This window comes from Poecile atricapillus, chromosome 36, assembly GCF_030490865.1.
Source record: "Poecile atricapillus isolate bPoeAtr1 chromosome 36, bPoeAtr1.hap1, whole genome shotgun sequence".
Taxonomy (NCBI): Eukaryota; Metazoa; Chordata; class Aves; order Passeriformes; family Paridae; genus Poecile; species Poecile atricapillus.
This window is the reverse complement of record NC_081284.1, coordinates 1,134,448-1,151,339: the sequence shown is the minus strand read 5'-3', so window position 1 is coordinate 1,151,339 and position 16,892 is coordinate 1,134,448. Positions and strand designations below refer to the sequence as shown.

At 54.6% G+C, this 16,892-nt stretch overlaps 2 protein-coding genes across 2 annotated transcripts; both read left to right on the top strand.

Moving 5' to 3' along the window:
- The first annotated feature begins 2,372 nt into the window (after nucleotides 1-2,372).
- On the top strand, nucleotides 2,373-3,137 carry LOC131590992 (olfactory receptor 14J1-like). Its single transcript, XM_058861410.1, has one exon. It carries the CDS (start codon nucleotides 2,373-2,375, stop codon nucleotides 3,135-3,137), a length of 765 nt encoding a protein of 254 aa, XP_058717393.1.
- An 11,240-nt stretch (nucleotides 3,138-14,377) lies between these two features.
- Nucleotides 14,378-15,663, top strand: LOC131590991 (serine/threonine-protein kinase pim-1-like; the record flags this gene model as incomplete). The annotated part of the gene is made up of 4 exons (XM_058861409.1): nucleotides 14,378-14,522; nucleotides 14,823-14,929; nucleotides 15,058-15,108; nucleotides 15,313-15,663. Coding segments are annotated over exons 1-4 (654 nt in total), but the record flags the coding sequence as incomplete, so codon positions are not given.
- Nucleotides 15,664-16,892: the final 1,229 nt, after the last annotated feature.

Sequence of the window (16,892 nt, the reverse complement as noted above, 5' to 3'; positions counted from 1 at the left end):
CCAGCAGATCCCTGAGGCCACTGGCATGTGGGCTAGGGGGGATGCTGAGGGCAGGCCAAGGGGGTGACAGTGGCCAGCCTTGCTGGGGCTGTGCCAGGAGGCTTCAGGGCCTCAGGACAAGGTGTCTCCTCACAGCTTTTGGTGGCACAGAGGCTGCTGTGCCCCAGGGCACCAAGACTTGTCTTCTTGTCCCCACCTGTCATCAGTGCCTCCTGTTCTCTGCTCTGCCAGGGGCCTGGGGACACTTTCTCAGTCACGTCCCTCAGTGGGACCCATTAAAAGGAAAAGTAACTTTGGAGTTGGATTCTGACTTGGATTTCTTGAGAAGTTTCTTCCCCTCCCTCTCAGGGACTGATGTTCAGGGCCTCAGCACAAAGCCCCAAGAGGGTCATTAAAGTCCTGCTGCTGTGTCTGTGCTGCTGAGCTGGGCCAGGCTCCCGGTACAGAGGATGATCCTGAAAATTAGGAAAAGCTTCATAAGCACATTTCTCTTGCTGAGCAGCTCTTCTCCCAGCCCAGCAGAACTGGGGCACTGCCTGCAGCCACCCCGGGCACAGCCCAGAGGCACAGAGAGCTTCAATCAGTCAGGGCTGGGAAGGTGCTGAGAAGTGCCTGGGGCACAATCCCTCCCAGCCCTTGACACAGGAAGCCTCTGGCTGCAGAACAATGCAGCTGCAGCTCCTGGAGCCGTCTCCTAAAGCTGGAACATGCTAGTGCCTACACACCCTGTGAGTACAATTCTGAGTATTTGTGGTGTAGGGGAGGTGAATGCTCATGAAGCTCTGACATGCTGAGGGCTTCTGATCAGTCATAGAATATTTCCAAGACAAGGACTTTGAAAAGAACTAGTACACTTCCAAACTTTGCATTCAGTTTCCTACCATTGGAGAAAGGCAGGGAGGAGGGGCGAATAAATATTAAAGGTATTATGAATCTTGACAAGTGCCTGAGACATCCAAACAGTTACTTTTAGTGATCAATAGGCTCACAGGAGATTCCTAATGTACTTTCAACCACTCTGCCCATAGACAGCACCAGTATCACCTTTCATCAGGCTTAGTCTGAGCTGTCCTTTCTCCAAGCTGCAAACAGAACCTGCCCCCAGCCAGAGCCCTGCAAACAGGCAGGGTTCTGTCAGGGCAAGGAGAGTGCACAGAGATTTGGGATCTGTGGGTGCTGTCAGGGAGAGTTCAGACACAGGGAAACACCTGCAGGAGGAAAATCTCCAGGAAGCAGAGAGATAATGAGGGAAGGAAAGTAAACAAAAGCCCAGAAATCCTGTGGCAGAGAGAGTTTAGAGATGTCCATAGGAGCCCCTGCAGTGCAGCCCCTCCCTCTGAACAAGCCCCCTCCCTCCTGTCCCCCCAGTCCAGCCTCTGCCCTCAGGGCAGGGCTCCCAGGTTTGAAGCCCCTCCTGTGCAGGCAGAGCTGCAGCAGAGCCGTGGGGCAGCTCTGCAGCCCCGGGCCCAGTTCCCTCTGCAGAGCACAGGGCTGGGAGCAGCTGCCCAGCACTGGGGGCTCTGGCGGGGGGCACAGCTGGCTCAGGGGGACGCTGTCCCCAGTGCCCAGCTGTGGGCAATGCTGGCAGTGCAGCCAGGGAAGGAGCTGGATCTCCCTTCATCCAAAGCTATCATATGGACACTTGGAAGGCTCCCTGAGATTTCAGTCCCAGCTGGGAGCTTCAATGCAGAATGCAAACCTGTCCTAGAGCATGTTTGTGTTATCTGAAAGACCCACAGAGGAAGGTAGAGGTGTTCTGACAGTGACAATGCTGTTGGGTTGGTGAGATGAGCAATGTGAGTCCTTGGATACAAAGGTGGAGCTGGGCTGTGGTGGATCCATCTGCTCTCAGCAATACCTGATGATCTTTAAGGAAAACATGGGAGAGTAAACATCCTTCATTTGAGGAAAGTGAAAGCCCAGAGAAACTCCAAACAGAATGAAGTGACAGATCATCTCCCCTCAGTCTCCACTCATCAGCTTGCCTCAGGGAACTAACTCTGTTCTACCAGAGGGCAGCAGAAATGCTGTGAGTTTCTGATATCCAAAAATAGCAGGAAAGACATGGGGGGGGGGGGGGGGGGAGCTTAAAAAGAAAAACTCTGTGTTGCAGAGGAAGGTGCATGAGAAATGGTTTTGATTTCTCCTGTAAGTCTTCACTGTCTTTTTCCTCATGAACAGGTTCCCATGTGCAGCCACAGCAAATGTCCAACAGCAGCTCCATCAGCCACTTCCTCCTGCTGGCATTGGCAGACACGCGGCAGCTGCAGCTCCTGCACTTCTGCCTCTTCCTGGGCATCTCCCTGGCTGCCCTCCTGGGCAACGGCCTCATCATCAGCGCCGTAGCCTGCAGCCACCACCTGCACAGCCCCATGTTCTTCTTCCTGCTCAACCTGGCCCTCACTGACCTGGCCTCCATCTGCACCACTGTGCCCAAAGCCATGCACAATTCCCTCTGGGACACCAGAGACATCTCCTACACAGGATGTGCGGCACAAGTATTTATTCTTGTCTTTTTCATCTCAGCAGAGTATTCCCTGCTGACCATCATGTGCTACAACCGCTACGTGTCCATCTGCAAACCCCTGCACTACGGGACCCTCCTGGGCAGCAGAGCTTGTGCCCACATGACAGCAGCTGCCTGGGCCAGTGGCTTTCTCAGTGCTCTCATGCACACAGCCAATACATTTTTCTGGCCTCTCTGCCATGGCAATGCCCTGGGCCAATTCTTCTGTGAGGTGCCCCAGATTCTCAAGCTCACCTGCTCCAAATTTTATCTCAGGGAAATTTGGCTTCTTGCTGTTGGTGTGTGTTTAACTTTTAGCTGTTTTGTGTTCATTGTTTTCTCCTATGTGCAGATCTTCAGGGCTGTGCTGAGGATCCTCTCTGAGCAGGGACGGCACAAAGCCTTTTCCACCTGCGTCCCTCACCTGGCTGTGCTCTCCCTGTTCCTCAGCACTGCCATATTTGCTTACTTGAAGCCCCCCTCCATCTCCTCCCCATCCCTGGATCTGGCAGTGTCAGTTCTGTACTCGGTGGTGCCTCCAGCCCTGAACCCCCTCATCTATAGCCTGAGGAACCAGGAGCTCAAGGCTGCAGTGTGGAGACTGATGACTGGATGGTTTCAGAAACATTAAACTGCTGGCCAATTTCTGCAAATCACTTGTAATAAAAGTCATTCTTGATTCTTCTAGTTGGTTTCATTTTGGATGTTTTCTTTGTTTTAATTTTTAGATCTTGTCCAAAATAAAATATCATAGTTTGTGCCATTTCTCATTTTGTTTCTCTCTCCATCTTCCCTTTGGCCACAGACTGTGCCAATGAGTGGCTGTGCTCTTGGTGGCTTTAAAGGAACTAAAGGGTCTCCCAGCAAAGTTTTCTCCAGAGATCTCCCTTTTGTTCCCTTCTCTGGAGCTGCAGCAGCAGTGTCTGTGTGCAGAGCTGGGGCAGATCAGTGCTGGCACAGCAGCTGTGCCCAGGAGCAGCAGCACTTGGTGTTGCCAGTGCTGCTCCCGTGTCACTGCCCCACTGCCCTCCTGGCCCTGGTGTTGCTGCAGGGCCTGAGTGCTCTCGGGGCCGGGCACAGCCCTGGGGGTGGCAGTGCCGGGGCTGCAGCAGGGACAGGCCATGGGCACTGCTGGGGCAGCGCTGACACCTCAGGGCAGGGCCTGGGGGCTCCAGGCTCCTTGTCCAAGCTCTCTCAGGAACACGCCCAGGCCAAAGCTCAGCACAGAAAACCCCTGTGAGCAGCCCCAGGGTGGTTGTTGTGAATAGATCACACGGACACAGGTCGAGGTGTGGTGAAGAGAAGAGAGAGGTTTATTTTTCCCTCCAGGATTTATAGGCTCCTGACCACAGCCAGGGATTGGGTGGTCAGGATAACACTTTCCCACAGCACTGGCCATGAGAGATGTTTATCACAAGACGTGTAACAGAAAGAATGTACACATATCTATGTTTACAGTTACTGTCCTGGCAAAGTCTGTAGAAAACTATGTTAGCAAGCTCAGAAGCTGAGTTTTCAGGGCGACAGTGGTCGTGGGCAGGCTGGGGGCAAACAGCATGGCTGGGGCTCTGCAAGGTCCCTGGGGGAGACAGGAAGGAGCAGCAGAGCAGGGGCTGATCCATCCCCACTGCTCTGGACACCCCAGGGTCCCAGAGAATCCTCACGGAGCTGCCAACAACATCATCCCTGTGCAGCCCTGGCCTCTCCCCCAGCTCACAGAGGTGCCGCATCCTTGCAAGCACAGACACGGCAGCACTGGCTCAGGAGCCCCTGTTTGCACTGCCCAGAGCAGGCATCAGCACCCCCATGGTGCTGCTGTGGGGAGATGAACCTGAAGGAGCACAAATGCCATCAGCCCCTGGGGCCAGGAAGGGCTGGGCGATGGGAGGGAAAACACTCAGGTTTGTCATGGCCTCTGAAGTCACACAGAAAGTTTGTACTCATGAGCTGTGAGTTTCCTGTGCCACTGCAGATGTTGTTGCTCAGAGCCAGGGCTGCCTGGCAGCCACCCCCAGACCGCCCTGAGCATTTCCTTTGCTTCACCTTTGCTTTCTTTACTCTTCCTGCTCCAGATTTCTTCCTATTACCCAACCCTGTTCCCTCGCCTGCAAACAGCCCATCCCTGTTTGCCCTTTCCTCTCTGGCCCCACTCCCCATTTCAGTTCCTGAGCTGGCACCATGAGAAGGTCCCTCGGGGAGCAGGATCATCCTACAGGTGCTTCAGGAATTGTCTGCAGGGTCCTGCAGTGCCTCGTGCTGCTCCCTTGCCAGAGGCAGCAGAGGCCAGGGGGGCACATCTGGGCTGCTGTGTCTGGCTGTGGGGCTCCCTGTTCTGGGCAATGAGGAGGAGCTGGAAAGGCTCTGCAGGACTGACAGGATGGGTTTTGGGGCCCGTGTGGAGAAGCTGAGGGACCTGGGCTGCTGGAAGTTGCGAAGAGGAGGCCCAGGGCTCATCCTGCACCTGCTCCAAGGGTGGTTTCAGAGAATTACAGAATCAGCAGTGTTGGAAAAGACCTTGGAGATCATCAAGTCCAACTTGTGCCCTGACACCACCTTGTCTCCCCTGAGCCTCCACTTCTCCAGGATGAACAACTCCAGCTCTTTCAGCCACTCCTCACAGAACAACTGCTCCAGAGCCTTCAGCAGCCTTTCTCTGGACATACTCCAGCCCTTCCATTTCCTTCTTAAATTGGGGGGCCCAGAACAGGACACAGTACTTGAGGTGCTGCCCAAACAGTGCCAAGCACAGGGGAAGAATCCCTGCCCTGGTCCTGCTGGCCACACTGTTCCTGATCCAGGCCAGGTGCCATTGGCCTCCTTGGCCACCTGGGCACACTGATCGCTCATGCCCAGCCTGCTGTCCATCAGTGCCCCAGGTCCCTTTCTGCCTGCCTGCTGTCCAGCCACTCTGTCCCCAGCCTGGAGCGCTGCAGGGGTTGTTGTGGCCAAAGTGCAGGACCCAGCACTTGAACTTGTTAAACCTCACCTTGTTGGGTTTGGCCCCTGGATCCAGCCTGTCCAGGTCCCTGTGCAGAGCCCTCCTACCCTGCAGCACATCAACACTCCCAGCCAACTCGGTGTCACCACGGTTCCATGGGGCCCTAGAGTGTCACAATGGTCTCCATGATTCCATGAGGCCTCCCAGGGTCACAGTGTCCCTTTGGTTCCATGGGACCCCTTGGTGTCACAAAGTCCCTTCCATACTTGCGCCCTGCAGTGTCACAATGGCACCTTGGTCTCCCAAGACCCTGCTGTGTCATAGTGAATCCTTGGTTCCATGAGGTCTCACAGTGCAGCAATGCTCTCCTTGGTTCCAAAGTGTCACCATGGCCTCTTGGTCCCATGGGGCACCATAATATCAAACATGTTTCCTTCATTCCATGAGTCCCTGAGGTGCAACACTTGCCCCTTGCTTCCATGGGGCCCTGCAGTGTCCTTGTGGGCCCATCATGACACTAGGTCTTGCTCTGTCACAATGCTCTGCATGGTTCCACCAGGCCCTGCAGTGTCACAGGGGCCTCCTGGTTCCATGAAGCCTCTGAGTGCCACAAGGATTCCCTTGGGTGGTGCAGTGCCACAGTGGAGCCCTGGTTACACAAGATCCTGCAGTGTCACACTTGGTTCCATGGGGCATTACAATGTCACAGTTGTTCCCTTAGTTCCAGGAGTCCCTGCAATGGAACAGTGGCCCCTTGATCCCATTGGGGCCCAGGGTCTCACCAGGGTCTCCTTGGTTCCGCAGTGGCCCCTTGGTTCCACAAGGCCCAGCAGTGTCACAGTGGCCCCTGTGGTTCCACGAGGACCCCGACTGTCACCATGGACTCCTTGTTTCCATGTAGCCCCACGGCATCCCAATGGCTCATTGGCTCTGTGGTGCCATGTAGGACACAGTGTCACTGTGGTCCTCTGAGTTCCACCAGGCCCCGCAGTGTCACCGTGGCCCCTTGCTTCCCCAGGGCCCTGCAGGGTCACAATCATCAGAGAATCAACCAGGCTGGAAAAGGCTTTGGAGAGCATCAAGTCCAACCTGTGACCCAACACCACCTTGTCACCCAGACCATGGCACTCAGTGCCACGTCCAGACTTTCCTTAAACACTTCCAGGGATGGTGACTCACCCAGCTCCCTGGGCAGCCCATTCCAATGCCCAATCATCCTTTCTGTGAAGAATATTTCCTCATGTTCCGTCTAAACATCCCCTGGTGCAGCTTAAGGCTGTGTCCTCTTGTCCTGTGCCTGTTCCCTGGGAAAGAGCCTGACCCCCACCTGGCTGCACCCTCCTCTCAGGGAGTTGTAGAGAGTGATGAGGTCTCCCTTGAGCCTCCTCTTCTCCAGAATAAACAACCCCAGCTCCCTCAGCCACTCCTCACAAGATGTGTGCTCCAGAACCCCTCAGCAGCCTTGTTGCCCTTCTCTGGACATGCTCCAGTCCATCCATGTCCATCCTAAATTGGGGGCTCAGAGCTGGACACAGCACTCGAGATGAAGCTCAACCAGTGCCAAGCACAGGGGAAGAATCCCTGCCCTGGACCTGCTAGCCACACTGTTCCTGATCCAGGCCAGGTGCCATTGGCCTCCTTGGCCACCTGGGCTCACTGATGGCTCATGCCCAGCCTGCTGTCCATCAGTGCCCCAGGTCCCTTTCTGCCTGCCTGCTGTCCAGCCACTCTGTCCCCAGCCTGGAGCGCTGCAGGGGTTGTTGCGGCCAAAGTGCAGCACCCAGCACTTGAACTTGTTAAACCTCACCTTGTTGGGTTTGGCCCCTGGATCCAGCCTGTCCAGGTCCCTGTGCAGAGCCCTCCTACCCTGCAGCACATCAACACTCCCAGCCAACTCGGTGTCACCACGGTTCCATGAGGCCCTTGAGTGTCACAATGGTCTCCATGATTCCATGAGGCCTCCCAGGGTCACAACGTTCCTTTGGTTCCATGGGACCCCTTGGTGTCACAAAGTCCTTTGGTTCCATGGAGCCCTAGAGTGTCTCCATGATTCCATCAGGCTTCCCATCCATCCATCTTTGGATTATACTGGGAGTGACTGGACTCATACTGGGAGTATCTGAGGGTGACTGACAACATACCTTGCACATCATCTCCCATACTGGGGGTGACTGGGAGCAACTGGGAGTACGGTGGAGGAAAACGGCATCATACTGGGACTGACTGGGTTGATCTAGCCAGAGGCAACTGGGACCATCCTGGGACTGCTGGCATGTGACAAGGATCATACTGGAGCTTACTGGGCTCATATTGGTGTTGAAAGGGAGCAACTGGGATCTCTGAACACCACAGGTTCCTTTCCCACTCACTGAAGAAGGAGCTTCGCAGTATCCATGTGTGAGGTGACCTTCACCTGAATCAGACACTGTTAGGAGAAAAAGCTGCCTGTGCTGGAAACTCCCACACAACAAGTCAATGCCAAGAGAGAGCATTTTCCTTTCACAACTTCCCTCCTGGAGCCACAGTCCTTTTGGATCACACAGCAGGCAGGAGAACAACACAAAATATTAGGCTGTGTCCAGTTTTTGGCTGGACCAGCAAATGGAGGGAGTGCCAGGGTCCACTGCCACAGACTCTCCTCTTGGGGAACAGAACCCCCCCAGGCTCCATTCCAAATGCTGTGCACACCCTGCTGGCTAGAGACAAACCATTCTTTAGGAAGCTGTTGACAGGAGCTCTCCCAAACAAATGGCATCTTAATGGCAATTTTCTTTCAAAATCACCTCCATTCCAAAGGAAGAATGGAAAGCCCACAGCAATCCCAAAGGCACATATGGTGCACCTGGGGAAATCCTCGACTTAGGGGCCGAGTGGGTTACAAAAAACCCATAAGAAGCCACAGAGTCCAGAGTGCAAACTGCAGCAACCACTTGCTGGATCATTTTGGCTGTGCTGCACATGTCTGCAGACTGTCTGTCCCCCTGCCAGGACAGAAGGACACCCGTCAGGGGCTGGGCTGGCTGCTGAGAATGCCTCAGGCAGGAGGATCCTCAGGCAATGAGCAGGCACCCAGAGCCGCTCTGACACTGAGGCCTCTGTGCCCCACAGCAATGGGAACACCACAAGGACACGGCAACGTTCCTGTGACATCACAGCAGCAGCTCCCCCAAAAACCTCCTGGAAGGTTCTCCTGGGTCACCAAGGAGCACAAAGGATCCTCAGAGGGCACAACCTATTCCCCTCCAAAGGATCTATCATGGGTTAACTTCACTTTTAAAACCGAGTGAAAAAAAAAGAGGAAGTTGAAGCTACTGGTGACTGATGGGAGTTTTTCTTCTTGACCAATTATCAGTCGTTTCAAGAATTGACAGCAGATCTGACCATTAAAAAGTGAATTCAACTTGTAAACACTCCCTTAAGAAGTACACTCAGAGCTGTCTCGTTCTCTTTTTGTTTCCGGCTTTGGAGAGGTAACAAGCTCCGTCTTGGCTTTTCCTCCCCCCTCCCAGGCCCGGGACAAGGCCGCAGGGAGGGGGGGGAAGGAGAGAAAAGCAGTTTAGCAGTTTTGTTTAGTTTTCAAGGTCTGTTGCTAGACTGAAACCGGACACTATGAACTTTTGTAGCTTTCTTCTTTTAACTCCTTTATTACCTAGATAAACAACAGATTACTCCTTTTTCTTAGAACAGACAGAGAAAGATAGACAATTAACATGTAAGACATCATAAACCTACCAAAGACAGTGAAGAAAAGAGTTAAGTTTAAATAAGAAAGAGAGAAAAAGAAGATGCTTGTTGCTGAAAAGTCTTTCTGTTACAGCTATGGAGATGGACAGTAGTTTAAAGACTCCTTTAATTCATGGCTAGAGTATGGGAGGAATAGAGTATTCAAAGTGTGGACTTTAAAGAAAAGAAAGATGATTATGATCCTGTGAGTTGCTGGAACTTGCGAGTGAAGTGAAGATTTTAAAGCCTTAAAAGAGCCAGGGAGATGGCTGTTTTCCAAGAGGGCTCACAGAGACAACTGAAAAAGATTTCTACTTTTGAATCACTTTTCCTTAAAAATAGCATCCCTAGATTCAATTTGACCCATTGCACACCTCAGAGTGGTGTGAGATGGGAGGAGTGGACTCTAGAAACTCCATGGATTAGCAGAAAGAGACTTCTGTTTCTCTACGGGGACTGATGAAAAGACTCTAAAATTGAGACTGTTTTTGACCACCAAAATTGTAAAACTTTTTTTGTCTCTATGTTGTTATGTGTACAAAGAAATGATCAAGTAGTGAAAAGTAAAAGGGTTCTCTGAAAGTTTATTTTGGTATTCTTATTCTAGTAGTTTGTTAATAAACTGTCTTTATTCCTTTTAAGTTTTAAACCTGTTTTGCTCTTATTTTAATCCATATCTCTAGCAAAAAATAAGTAAGTTTTTGTTACTAGCTTAAAACCACGACAGGATCCAAGAGGAACTCAGAAAATGCAGCAAATGAGGACACCCCACAACCCAGCCTGAACACTCAGAAGGAACAAAGATGCGACCAAAGAAAAGGAAACACAACTTTTGTTCACTGATGCTTCTGACTAAAACCAGCAAGGCTGTTCCCTCTGAGATCTTTTTTCTAGTTCTAAAAACAAACAAGGTTCTCTGCTGTAAATGTACAGAAAGAAGAAACTTGGGGAAAAGAAGGCTGAGAGTGCCAAAGCCTTGTGTGACTTCTTGGACATCCTGTGGCTGAGGGTGTCCAAGGCAATGGACTCACAAGTGGGGTCCCTGCCCTCCCGACTGACAGCTGCCATCTCTCCTTCAGCCCCACACGAGTCTCAAACAACCTCCTGTCAAGGGCCTCCATCCACACATTCCATCACCAGCCAGAGATGCTCATCAACGAGGTCACCCAGCATCCCTGAGGCCACAGCAGGGAGTGCTCCTGGCATCTGGTAGAGCACTGTGGCTTTCCTGGGATCCTTCTGGTGTCTGTGGCTGAGAGGAGTGGGGTGGATGGAACCAGGATGGGTCACAGATCAGCAGCCCCACTGCAAGCAGTGCTTTCTCCTGCTGTGTGGGGACCATGTGGTGACTGATATTGGGACTGCTCTGGCTTTGGCTCCTGCAGAGCACACAGTGGGTCAGACACTGGGCTGAGGGAAGGGGTGCCATGGAAACCCAGCACAGGCATTTCTCTTTGGGGAGGGGGTTCTGCAGGGAGAAAGGAGAAGAAGAGTCTTTCCTGTCTCCTGAGATTCCCTCTCTTCCTTCAGCAGCCATATCACAATCCATCAGTACAAGAGTAGATAGGATCACTTCCATGCCATGGAACACAAGGCACTCAAAACTGAACCCTGCCAGAGCCCAGCCCTGCCTGCCCATTTGGAGGGTGTCGGGGAATGGAATTTCAGCATGAGTTGACCCTCAATGATACTTTGCCACTTGTGGGTTTCTCACAGCCTTAGAAGGGGTTTGAGATCTCTGTCCCCAACACCTGCTCACCCTTCAAGTGCACACACGTGCCTGGGGGCAATTCAGGTTCCCTGGAGCAGTGTCTGCTTCCCTTTGAAACAGGAGCTTTTGCCTTTTCTGGTATGCTTAACGCCCTTCTAACTATGAGAAAGTGGGTGAGTAAAGGAAATGACCCTGGAGGAAGGGGACCAGAACCTTGGAAAAAGATGAAACATATCTGAATTACAAATGAAATCTCTTTCATTTATTTCTTTGGTACTAACCTTTTACTACAAACAACAGCAGGTTTCTGAGCTGTTTGTTGGGTTTGGGGCTTTATTTCTTGTTCTTGTACTTCTTATTATTTATTAGTATTACTTCTCACTGTCAAGACTTTTAAATCTCAGACTCTAATAACAATGGCGGGATGTCACTCCCTGGGAATATTCCCTAGCTTTTGCCACCAGAATTAAACTGTACAGTCAACTCCAAGTTGCCAGTGGTTTCTAAAGACAGAAAATCCTGTTAATGGTAGGTTCGGTGTGGTTTGGAGCTGGGGAAGGGTCTCATCCCCTCCCAGAGGTGCCCCAAGCCCGCTCTGCTGCCACGTCTGCACTCACAGCCCCTCACGGCTGCCCTGCCCTGGGGACATGGTGGGACCCCCTCCTGCCAGGGCTGAGGCTCCTCATGGCCCCTCACAGCCCCTCACAGCTCCATGGAACTTCTCATGGCCCTGTAGAACCTCTCATAGCCCCTCACAGCCCTTCATTTCCCCTCACAGCCCCTCACAGCCCCAGGCGCGGGGCTCCTCCCAAAGGAGAAGGGGTCGGGCCCTGCTTGTTCTCCTTTTATTTCCGTCCCTTCACAGCGCCGAGTAAAGAAAGGCTGAATGGAGCCTTTCCCCAGCGTTTCCCTCGGGGTTCATTGCGGGCTGAAGCTCTGTGCTGGCGCTGGCCCGAGCACCACCATCCCTGCAGCCCCCAAGGCCTTTGCTGTCCCCCCGTGTCCATTCCCTGTCCCCGAGTCCCGCCCGGCTCTGGCAGCAGCAGCAGCCGCAGCGCAGCGGGCGCCGGCCCGGCCCGGCCGGGGCTCCCGGCCAGGAGCAGCAGCAGCGCCGGCCCTTCCCACCTGCTCCTGCCTCGGCTTCCCAGGGCTTTTTCCAGGGCAATTCTGGACTACAGCAACAATCCCCCACAAACAGCCCTCAGGCTTCCTCAGGGCCCGCCTCTGCTGCCCTGAGCCAGCCCTCAGAGGAAGAAAGGATCGGGTTCCAGCGCTGTTTTCAGCTCTGTTTTACTCACCCTGAGGTGACAGCAGGAGGCTCTTGGTGCCTTGGCCTTGGACATTGTAGATCTCGTCTGCTCTTGTCCCTCTTCTGCTTGCCACCTGAATTTTAGCAGTACAACTGCAATTGCCTCTTTCAATCAGTGCTACCCAGAGTCCTCTTGTGATGGGGAGCTCAGGATTTTTGTTTCAGGCATCATGATCAGTAGAGATCAGAATGCTCCCAAGGCCCTGAGCACTAAGTCGAGGGGAATGAAAGCCACACAGCGGACATTTGCAGTGCTTAAGCACAGCCCTGTTGTTCCTGCTGCTGAAATAGAATCAACTGACAGAGGCCATCACACAAATTGCCTCTGCAGTGGCAAATAAAATGAAAAAATCCACCAGGAGAAAGGAAAACCAGAACTTGTCGCTTCATTGTTTCCTCTGAGCAGCAGCATGAAGTGGAGATGCCCAGAGGTATTTCCAGCTGCTGCTGATCCCAGCTGGAGCCCAGCCTGCTGCCCAGTCCCAGTGGGAACCTGAGCCCAGCCCGGGCAGCTCCCGCAGTGTCGGGAGCTCAGCGCACGCGGGGCAGGCCCAGAGCCCCGGGCACGGCCGCCCATTGCGGGGCAGCGGCACAGACGGAATGTCCTGGGGCCCAAACCTCCTGCTCCTCACACACAGCTCCCATCGTCCTCCCCCTCCTCCTCTCCTGGCATGGCACAAATTCCAGCTCCGAGGAGGCTTCCCAAGAGAGGCCTCAGGCTCCTGTTTCAGCCTGAGTGTCCCTGCAGAGGAACAGGGCACCTTTCAGGCACTTCCACAAGCTCCAGGTTCTCATTTCCTGGGGATTCTGCCATGCAAATAGCCTTGCTAAAAAGGACAAAAGCAAAGGGAATGAATTGGGAATTATTAGGAAAAAATAACCTTTTTTACACACAAACTTCACCAAGTCATTCCCTGCATTTCTCCTTTTGACCTTCTTTCATTTACTGAGAGGTCCAGCTTATCATGATCTGGTGCTTATCATCCACTGATGGTGCTCTTGATTTCTACCAGTGCAAGAGATGTAGAATCATCTCAACTGAACACACAAACAAACTCCCTCTGTCAGCCCATTTTCATGTTCCAGATCACTTTCAAGATGTCCATGGCGCTATTGGAATGATGAGGTCTCCACTGCTGGCTGCAGGCTCTGGAGATTCTTTCTCCACATTCAACCAGGCTTGTATTCCCTAACAATTCCTGGCAGCTCATCATGTTTCCTTAGGGTAGAAGAGTAACAATGAAAACCTTACCAATGGCACAACTCCCCAGTCCACAAAGAAAAGCCAGAACAAGTTGTCAAGTTCTTCAAATATTTGTCCTGCTTTGCTGCAAGAGTTGTGCTGCACACACAGTGTGGAAAGCCAAGAGAAGCTGCAGCTGGGGGCACATCTTGTGACAGGAGCTGCATGTCGTTCTCCAGGACAGGTTTTGGAAAGAACAGACAGGACTGTGGAGAAGATTCTGGGAAAATTGAAACAGCTTTTTAAAGAAATTAAAATAAAACCAAAAGGAATGACCAGTATGTTTTTCTCAATTTTTCTCTATTTAGTTTTATGTTTCCCTTTTCCATCGTGCACTGTTTCTCCATCCCATTCATTCCAAATGGATCTCACCTCTAAGATCTGAGACTTGACAAGTTTTAGACACTGTAAAATACCATGAGCTACACCCAGTTTGCCTTCCCCTGTTCTTCTTGGAAAGCAATGCTGGAGACACAAGCGCAGTGCTTGGGTCAGGTACAAATTCTGCATTCAGGGAATGTGCTCAGACAGTGTTTGATGCTCAGCAGGGACAAGCCACAGCAGCAGCCAAGGGCATTGCTGTGCCCCTGTGCAGGAATCAAGACTCTGGCTCTTGGCTCAACACGGCAAAGTTCCCGTGTTTGGCCAGGCTCAGGGGATGCCCGGGGAGCGCGGGGCTCGGGGCGGGGCCGAGCGGGCAACGGACAAACGGCCCCGGGGACAAACGGCCCCGGTGCTTCAGTTGCAGCGGCAGCAGCAGCAGCGGCAGCAGCAGCAGCACAAAGAGAAAGCAGCGAAAGAAACGACTTTATCTCTCCTCTGTATCTTCTCCTCTCCCCATCCCTCTGTTCCACCCTCTCTCCCTCGGTCCCTCACCCACTCCCGATCTCCCTTTCTCTGTGTCCCCCTCCTCTCCCAGTTTCCCTCTCCCCTTGCCCGCCCGGGACATGCCCCCAGCCCGCCCCTGGCCCCGGCCCCGGCCGCGGCGCCGGCGCCGGCCCCGGGCGTCCCGCCTCTCTCTCGCCTTAGCCCGGCTCCGGCCGAGCTGGCGCTGGCGCTTCTGGGCGGGCCTCAGTGCCTGGGGCTGGGGCGGTATCACCGCCCTTTGGCTCCGCCTGCTCCGAGCCCTGCCCCGGCCCTGGCCCCGGCCCTTGCCCCGGCTCCTCCCGGGGCCCGCGGAGAACACAGGCGGTGCAGCCGTTGCCGCCGCCTCCGCTGCGGCTTCCCCGGCCCGAGCTCCGCCGCTCGGCAGCGCGGCCGCTGGCCCCGAGCCGCCGCTGTCGCGTTGCAAGGAGCAGACGCCTGCGGATGCTCGGCCCGGGGAGGTCGGGGAGCGCTCGGGGGCCGTTCCTGGCCCCTGGCCGAGCTCTGACCGCCGCGTCTCTTCCCCAGGGAAGGCGCAGGAGGCCCTGCAGCAGCGCTACAGGATCGGCTCGCTGCTGGGGCGCGGCGGATTCGGCAGGGTTTTCTCGGCCACTCGGCTCTCGGATGGCGCCCCGGTGAGCAGAGGGGCCAGCGGCGGGCGGAGGAGGAGGAGGGGGCGGAGAAGGCGAAGGGGGCGGAGGAGTAGGATGGGGCTGGACACGGTAGGCGGCGAGCTGAATCCACTGCTCCCTTTGGCTTGCAGGTGGCCATCAAAAAGGTGCCACGGAACCGCATCCGGGACTGGGGCGAGCTGGTGAGTGAGCGGGGCCAGCGGCAGAAGCCGGGGCGTGCCGGGCGGGGATGAGCCGGGGTCCGGCAGGGTGGGAGTCGCCGGGAGCCCTGCGGGGAGAGCGGGCGTGGGGCCATCGGGGCGTGCAGAGCATCCCGGGCTGGCTGAGGGCTCCCCGAGCCCTGGCACGTTCTCAGCCCCACTGACGGCACCGTGCTCCTCCTGCAGCCCGACGGCACCAGCGCACCATTGGAGATAGTGCTGCTGGACAAGGTGTCCACAGGCTTCTCCGGTGTGGTGCAAATGCTGGAATGGTTTGAGCTCCCCAAGCACATCGTAATGGTGCTGGAGCGCCCAGAGCGGTGTGAGGACCTGCAGCGTTTCATTCGGGCACGGATATTCCTGTCCGAGGAAGAGGCGCGGGAGCTTTTCCGGCAGGTGCTGGAGGCCGTGCGGCACTGCACCAGCTGCGGGGTCCTTCACAGAGACATCAAACCGGAGAACATCCTGGTTGATCTGGACACCGGCGAGGCAAAATTGATTGACTTTGGCTGTGGCACCTACCTGCAGGACACAGCCTACACACAATTTGCAGGTGAGCCCACCCAGGGGTAGGCTCCCAGTCCTGGCATCTCCTGGCCCAACATCTCATGGCCCACCCAGGGTGTGGCAGCAGGGATTCTCCCAGGACTGGGGCTGGGGCTGGGGCAGCCAGCCTGACAAAATCCCCTGTGGGTGGGGGTAGCAGAGAGGGGGAGCCAGGACCTGTGCACCAGCTGGTTTGGTGTGCAGGTGAGAATGGGCTTGGCCTGCTGTTCTTCCCTGCTTTGCCTAGGTTCATAATATTTTTTGGGCAATGCCAGCAGGGAGGATGTGGGTATGGTTTTTCCCCAGCACTGTGAGTGGGTTTTTCCTTTGTGTGTCATGGTCAGGCCTTGCCAGGGTTTCTGTTGCCGTCTTCCAGCACCAGTGCCTTCTTTTCAAACCCTGGGTTTGTACACAAGTCCCAGGTGCTGGCGAGAGGGCAGCAGGTCACCCCGTGTGCCACTGGGGTAGCCCCACATGCCCAGGGATGCTGGGGTCAGGCTCTGGGAGCAGCAGCATCCCCCTGATGAGCTCCATCCATATTCCATAGGAACACGATCATACAGACGCCCGGAATGGACCAACTCCGGATGGTACCATGGCGAGGCAGCAACCGTCTGGACCCTGGGCATCCTGCTGCATGAGATGGTCTGCGGGAAGCACCCTTTCAGGAGGGGCTGGAACATCAGCTGGGGCCATCTCCTGCTGCCACAACAGCTCTCCCAAGGTGGATCCTCATCTCTGGGCACGGGGGGAACACCAGTGTTGGGAGACAGCAGCGGGCTCGTGAGCATCCCGCTCTGGCAGCTGCTGAGGAGGTGGCACATGTCCTGCTCTCCTGCTCTCCTCCAAAACAAAGAATTGATGGGAAAGTTTAGGCCCAGCTCTGGGCACATCCAGCATGGCCTGGGCAGGGGTATAGTGGGGCAAAGCAGACAGGAGCCTTCTCCAACTGACCAGTGGTTTGTGGTTTCTCTCCCCAGATTGCCAAGATCTGATCAGGCGGTGTTTATCCCTGCACTACTTGGACAGGCCCTCATTAGAAGACCTGTTCTGTGATCCCTGGATGCAGGATATTCATCAGCCGTAGAAGAAGGGAGAGAGCCACAGGCACAGTGATGCAGGGACCTGGTAAGTTACAGCTCCACACATACCCTGGCAATCAGAAGCAAAGAAACCCAGACTTCTTTGTCCTGCCAGTGTCACTGCACAGGGCTCATCGA

Excerpts from the sequence above, each read along its gene's own strand:
- LOC131590992 (XM_058861410.1), top strand. The coding sequence starts at position 2,373 with ATGTTCTTCTTCCTGCTCAACCTGGCCCTCACTGACCTGGCCTCCATC.